The sequence below is a fragment of the Myotis davidii genome, unplaced genomic scaffold (assembly GCF_000327345.1).
Source record: "Myotis davidii unplaced genomic scaffold, ASM32734v1 scaffold337, whole genome shotgun sequence".
In the NCBI taxonomy this organism is placed as follows: Eukaryota; Metazoa; Chordata; class Mammalia; order Chiroptera; family Vespertilionidae; genus Myotis; species Myotis davidii.
Window position 1 is genome coordinate 1,640,681 of NW_006288250.1, and position 7,660 is coordinate 1,648,340.

General features: G+C 44.1%; 1 protein-coding gene across 1 annotated transcript in view; it reads right to left on the minus strand.

Moving 5' to 3' along the window:
- LOC102751880 (protein farnesyltransferase subunit beta) overlaps positions 1-5,598 on the minus strand; it is a 68,134-nt gene extending 62,536 nt beyond the window's left edge. The window contains exon 1 of the mRNA XM_015561555.1: positions 5,224-5,598. Coding sequence (XP_015417041.1) covers positions 5,224-5,367 — 144 coding nt within the window. The 5' untranslated portion in view covers positions 5,368-5,598. The remainder of the gene's footprint in view (positions 1-5,223) is intronic.
- Positions 5,599-7,660: the final 2,062 nt, after the last annotated feature.

The following is a 7,660-nucleotide window of genomic DNA, read 5'->3' on the forward strand; positions in this document are numbered from 1 at the left end:
GAGGAGGGGTTGACTGGAAGGGGGTAAAGCGGGGGGAGGTATGGGAGACATCTGTAAAAATATCAACAATAAATTTTTTAAAAAGAAAAAAAATACCTGTCAGAAAAAACAAGTCACTTTATAAGCAATCTTTACAAAGTAACTCTTGCTGTAGTGAGTTCTTTCAATTCTTTATCTTAAATACAAAGTTCCATTGGGGTTGACACATCGGCCTAAAATAAGGTCTGGTTTTGACTACTTATAGAGCTAAACTGATGATATTAGCAAAAGAAGACAAATTAAACACAGATTTAGTAGTTATTCCTGGGCTATGAACTCACACTTCCACATGCAAGTTGCCATTGTAAGATTTTCATTACTTTAAAAAGTAATAGCATGGTTAAGTTGTGGCGACCACAGGTGTGCACAGACTGGACACATTGTAAGAAAATTCTAATTGTAACTTGTAATAAAATAGTCAATGACAATATCTTACCCATACTCACAAGGGGCGAATCTCAAAAAAAATTGAAAGTGTGGTCTGGACAAACATATTAGCTAATCCGAAATGTGGCTCCAGTAATGATAAAAATACTAAGGTCAAATACGGATGTGAGGAGTTTGAAGAAAAATATCCTATGAATAAGAGGAGGAGGAAAAAACATATCTCTAAATTAGTGTGATTTTATAGAGTGTATGTGATTATAGGTATATGTACCTAACTTTAAAATGTAAATTTTGCTCCCCCCGCTCCCCTGCCAAAAAAAAAGGAAATTTTACTTTAAGTAGGCATTTGATTTGTTTGTCTACATACCTAAAAGTACATGTTTTTTCAACTTGACCAAAAAACACTTTGGGGGACTTTTTAATAGGGAAAATGGGGGAAATTTCGATGTTTGAAATTGCCTGACTGTGGGCAATATGGTATATGCGGAATTTAATAAAACTGACTCACAGAGCTAGCCTACTGACCACTTAACCAAGCAGAGCTCTCTTCTCTTCTATTAGATGCACACAAAAACTGGTCAGTTTGATCATATTTAGTGGTTTGTCCCACCCCCATTCAATAATCTTTTGGAGACTCTAACTGGAAACAAGTCAACAGCAGGAGTTCAGGATTCATTCCTGGATCCCCGTGCTCTTCCTTCAGGAACTGCAGTGGTGCAATGCCTCTCACTTCAAGCCAGCTCTTCAGCCTGGCCCTCCATCCGGCCCCACCCCCATCAGCCCCACCCAGCCTGACCTCATTTTCTCCCACAGCCCACTTCACCCTCCATTCATTCCTGGTGAGTCTTCCTTCACACCGGCTCCTTCCACTGGAAGGGCTCTCCCACCCCCAACCCCATCCTTTACAACCCAGCCCAGTCCCAGGAAAGGAAGTTGTCCTGATGGTCTCAGCCCACAACAGATTAGCTTCCACCCCCGGAAATCCTCATGCAATGCAGTTTATAAGCTATTCTGTGATTGCTTCAGGCATATTCCCCGCGCCCTCAGAGAAAAGAATTCTGAGGGCAGGGACTAAACCTAAGAATTCTTCTAGAGTCCCCTCAGAGTTCATGGTCATGTCACTGAAGGTTGTCTAATGGCATCATGCCATTTCAGGTGGAGGATGCTTTTGCCTCTGTTCAAAGGCAAACTACGAGAGAAAAAAAAACAAAACAGGAGTGGTACCTTCAGCACACAGCTGCTTCTGGCAAGCCTGCTACCGCTGAGACTGTACCAGCTTAACCTACTGACCTGAACCGCAGAGTGTTTGCAATGGGGTGACTGCAGGTGGCACAAACAGGAAGGCGACCACTAACAACACAACCCTGCCTGGCTTTCTGGAGTTACAAAAGGTGCTCCAAGCATCAGATCCATCAGTAAAACACCTGTCAAGGTGGACACCTTCAAAAAATACCCAGGACCTGACCTAAGACACTCTACTACCACTGCTCCACTACTGTAGCCCCGTAGCCCCGAGTTAAGCAGCCATCATCCATCACCCGCAGTATTGCAACAGCCTCCTAACTAAATTCCCGGCACCCTGTCCGCCTCACAATCTATTTCTCAACAGTGGCCTGCACGAGCCTGATGAAATGCTAGTCAGAGTGTGTCAAAACCCTCCCATCATGGATCAGTCTGGTAGGAACAGATGGCACATTCAAAGTGGGTGCTTTGAGGAGAGTTTATAAAGGAAGGCGTTACACAGGCATGGGCAGGTGTAGAGAAACCACAGAGGAGAGTGCAGTGCCTGGGGGCTGGCGACACGGGGGTGCTTGATCCCCTCCGAGGCCAGGTGTGAAGAGAAGGAGATGGACACAGAGAGCTGCGTGGAGAAGGCACCTGATAGGAGATGTGACCTTAAGTCTAGAGATACAGCTCGTGCCGTCCTGTAGGAAGGGAATAAATATGCTGATCTCATTCTTCTCCCTCTCTGTCATCCCCTACCCATGCTCCACATGGCCCAATACAACCAGAAGCCATAAGGCAAGGGAGCCTGCCAATGCAGGCCCACCTTCTGGGCACATCTACAGAGCAGAGGGAGGGGGTGGGGGGAAGCGTAGAGTGAATCTGGGGAAGTAAACAGAAGCTAATACCCAGATACTCCCGTAGCTTGTGCCCTCACTTCAGGTTTCAGCCAAAATGTCGTATCAGAGGCTTTCTCTTGTCATCTTATATAAAAACCATCCCTGCTTCCACCCTATCCATTCCTGGCATACTCTGTTTCCCTTATTCTGCTTTATTTTCCTCTCTAACATACCTAATAAATGATAGATGATAGGTAGGTAGGTAGGTAGGTAGGTAGGGAAGTAGGTAGGTAAACAGTTTCCCCTTTTTTAATGATTGCCTCCTGGCCTAGAACAAAAGTTTCATAATGCCATCAACTTGGCCCCTTTTGTTCACTGCCTTATGTCCAGTGCCTAGAACAGTGCCTGACACATAGAAGGCACTCAAGTATTTGTTGACTAAAATAAAATGAATAAATAAAACAGAAGGAATCATAACTAAGGGCTCTTTCCACGATTTACAGGTTTAACTCCTATTATCAAATTGCTGTTTAACAAATAAAGTCTCCTGATAATCAGATAGAAAGCAGATGACAAGCATTTGATTTTTGCTTGTTTGTTTTTTTAAGCATTTGTTTTTATTGGCAATGGCACAAAATTGAGTAAATCCCTATGAATAAACGGTTCAGTCAGAACCAAAAGAATAGAAGTAGTATATTCTGTAAACAACTCCTCCTAGCAAGGTTGCTATTTATTAATATATCATTATTAATCTACCAACCTAGTATTCCTCTAAGCCTCAGTTTTCTCACCTGTAAAATGTGTAAGGATTGAATGATACAATGTGTGGAGAGCCTTAAGCACAGTGCTGGATGCAATGAATGGATATTATGATGACTATGAAAACACTGAGGCAGCCATGAAAATGGGATACTGTATGATCTCCCCACTATCTAGAACTCTTTATCTTAGACTTTTAAAATGTGAGCTGGAATATGACATAGAAAGGAAACAAAATATTTCTTTTCCATCTACCTCACAGTTGGGCCTACATTTGAAAGACACCCTGTAAAACCTATGTTCTGAATCAGAACTTGGTTTCCACTCCTGGCCCAGGCCTTGGCCTGTCCTTTTGCAGACCAGAACCTTGTTGCATCTGTTTTTGCATCACTCATTTATGCGTAGGTAGTTAGAATAGAGGCACTGGTGTTTTCCTTAGGGCTAAGCAGGGGCACTCTACTGAAGAAGAAGAAGAAAAAGTATAGAAAAAGAAAAAGAGCAGATCAGTAAGGCGCCTGACAAATGTTCCTTTTTTGACTTACCTCTCTCACCATGGAAGTCTCTGTTCTGACCTCTAAATATACAGACCAATTTCTATTCCCTTTTCTCTATTAGCATTCTACCCATAGCCTTGTGTGCTGGGTCAATTCAGTTAATTACATAAAAGATAACCCAAAAGTCTTAGGTCAGATACAAAGAAAAAGGCTTGATCTCAACTCAAAAATTCATCACTTATGACAACTGCAAAGACGCTCTAGGTTTTTCATTGATGGGAGAGTTCTTTGCCATCTGTTGCAAAAGAGCTCTGAAAAGGACACACTGGTGGACCTAGAGTCAAAAGATAAGGGTTTCCTTTTCTACCCTAAAATCCATGAAGCATAAATCTCCAGTTATAATATTCTCTCTGCTACTATGTGTATAATTGTATAGTCAAGCCTTTGTTTTTCTTATTAACTTATAATTGTATTTATAGCCATAATACATAATATGATAACTATCACTACTAATTTTGCCTTAATGGGGGCTTCCAACTTCAAATATGAAAGTCAAAGCAGGTCCCTCCCAGGTTAAGCCTGGAGACTGCGATTTCCACGAGAACTATTTTAGTAAGCAGCCTGACGCTTATTTGTAAGTGCTGCACAGAATCATCCTGACCACTTCTCGTAGTGACAGATGGGTAAACATTTTCACAACTACTTGGGAACAGTTGGGAAAAGAAAAGAAAAAACTACCGCTCACTACTCATTCCTAAAACACTTTTCAACGTGATAGGTCCCATCCTACTTCCAGGACTCAGTGAATGGATGGCAAGTAGTTAAAATGTATACTTTTATTGTAAACACTTTCCAAACTATATTGTTTTCCTGTCTGTCTTCCCCAAGCAGGCTGTGACATGCTCATGGTCGGGCGCTGTTTTATTTCTTTGTATTTCCAGCGTTTAACATTGTGTCCAACACACTGCTGGTGCTCAAATGATTGAATGGCTACAGTGCCCACCCGCGAGGCAGGCCCCAAGCCTGGCACTGGAGGCAGAAATAAACAGATCGTGACATGACATGACCTCCGCCTGGCGGTTTCTCTTTCACTTTGTCCCCAAAGTACAAGTAGGGTGGGGAGATTGCACTATCCATCCCAGAACCTCCAGAAGTCCCGGCGGAATGGAGTGAGCTGTCTGACCCGCCCGGGCTGCTTCTGACCTCCAAGCACAGAACATGATTCTCTCCGCTTCCTGAGGCAGAGGGGACCCAGGGACTGTGCTTTCCTCCAAGCCCAATCCTGACAACGACCCCAACCCACAAACGCTCCACTCCCCAGACCAAGCCCTGGCGCCCGGAGCTCCCCAGAAGGGAGGCTCCGCGCTGCACTCTGGGAACTGTAGTTCCGCAATAAGTTCCGCACACGGGCGGCCCACCGGCTGGGACTCCCACTCCCAGAAGCCCCCGCGCGGGCGCCTCGCCTAGTCCTGTCATCTCACCTGTTCTATGGACGTGACTGTTTCCACCGAGTCGTCCTGCAACCGCTCCCTCGCGTGCTCGGGCCTCAGGCTGTACAGCGGCTCTGACCAGACAGGGGAGGAAGATGGAGGGCTGTAGTAGGTGAAGGAACTCGGAGAAGCCATGATCAGGAGAGCAGCGGGCGGTGTATTGGACTCAGCTTCGTCCAACAACAGCGCGCATTGAAACTCGAGCGGGTTAAGGCGCTACGGAGAGCGGATGGAGTCAAAAAGGTTTTGACCGCGATTCTTTCTCCTCCTACCTACAAGTCTTCAGAGAGTGAGTTACTGAGATGCTGCCGCCCCCCATTGGTCAGAGTTGCTGCTGCAAGAGGCTCAGCTTCCTGGAGCTCAAGGAAGGAAGGCAGGCTGTGTAATATCTGAATTTCCCTTCAGAGAAATGGTGTTAGATGCCTTGGTTCGTCATGCAAAAAAATACACACACACTTCATTCAACATCACTTAATTGTTCATCGTAAACGGCAGTGGTTAATAGTCTCGAATGTCCAAGAACCCAGTGATTGTAACTTTGAAAGCATTTCTGACAGCTCTCCTGAGTGCCTCAGTCACACTATTACTAATAGAATTGTTGTGCACCTTTGGGTATGTGACAGCCGCCCAGGAGAAGCCAACAGCTTCTCAACAAAGGAACTGCCACCTCAGTGCTTGATGATGAAGGGAAGGGGCGTTGTAAATTTCTCCTATTCCCTTCCGGGTTGCAGTGCAGAAAGAACTAAAATGCAGTCGAAGGTACAAGTGAAGCAACCAAGGCAATATTCGTTCATCTATTTATCATGTGTGTGTGTTTTTAAGAATAATTTATTGATTTCTAGAGAGAGAGAGGAAGGAAGAGGGAGAGAATCATCAATGTGAGAGTACATCTAGTGACTGCCTTTTGCTCGCCTCCTACTGGTGATTGAGCCAACCTCTTGGTGCATAGGACCCCCAGCCAGCTGAGCAACCCTGACCAGGGCTATTGATCCGTTTTTTGTAGAGCGCCTACTCTGTCAGCCACTGTGCTAGGCCCTAGCACTACAAACGTGAGTGAACCAAACAAGGCCCCTGCCCTTGAAAACCTTACAGTCTAGTGGAATAGACAGAATTAAGTGAATGAACACAGTAAATATATGAAGTCTTGTGATACATGGTATTAAGGAAAACAGGGTTTCTGTGAGAAAGTAGGAGGTGACTAATTAGATTGGGCAAGTCTCTTCAAGTAAGTGACATGTAAGCTGAGACCTGAAGGATGACAAAAAGCCATCCATGTGAACAATATGGGGAAGAGCGCAAAAGGAAGGAATAGCAAGTTTGAGAGAGCATGACATAGATATACATATGTATGCTTATATTAATTCTGATATTTAATCTGAAAGTATTCAGAATAAAAAAAACTTACTGAATGGGGTTAAGTAGTTTAAAGTTGTGACATTAGGAAGCCCCTGCTAGTTTTGGACAAGCAATAGAAGAGAATCTTTCAGGCCCACATCAAAAGGACTACACCAAAAGTCTAATACCAAGAAGTTAAATTATTCAGAGCACAGAGGGCTTGTTGGGGGGAGTGGGGTGTATGGGAGAAGATAAGATGATAGTAGACTTTCCACAGAGACAGGGACACAAGCTCAACTTCCTGCTCGGGGCATTTTACTCTGTTCCCACCTATTTCCAAATCACATGTCTAGGACCCAGAGAATGGCGCTTTGATATTTCACAACCAGCCATTCCCTCATTCTTAGTCTCTGGTGTCAAATAGAAGCACAGAAAGATTCTAAGGATGAGGCCGGGATGGCCTAAAGGCCTCAGGCATATAAACACTATCACCATATCTACTGTGGTGGAGGAAGGAACTCCTGGTTTTTTTCAGCTGGTCTGATAATTAAATTGAGACAGATTAACAAGAGAAAATGACCAAGTTTGATTACATATGTACACACGGGAACCCCACATGTGTAAGAGAGTCAGAGACGATTAAAATGGGGCACGCATGGCATTTTGAACAAAGTTTGAGGTAAGGCACCTTGGGGCTTCAAAGGGTCATTGCAGAAAACTCCTGTTTTTTTTCAGCTGGTCTGATAATTAAATTGAGACAGATTAACAAGAGAAAATGACCAAGTTTGATTACATATGTACACACGGGAACCCCACATATGTAAGAGAGTCAGAGACGATTAAAATGGGGCACGCATGGCATTTTGAACAAAGTTTGAGGTAAGGCACCTTGGGGCTTCAAAGGGTCATTGCAGGACAATAAGAAGAGCAGATGTTTGGTAATTCGTGTTTTTCCTGCCATATAGATAGTGGGGTTTTTTTTTTTTTTAAAGGTTATCTCTGATAATATTATGAGCAAGGCCCCTAATCCAAATTCTTCTAGGAAGTTAAGGGAGTGGCGGGCAGACGTTTCTCTTGAGCCCACAGGGTCTCA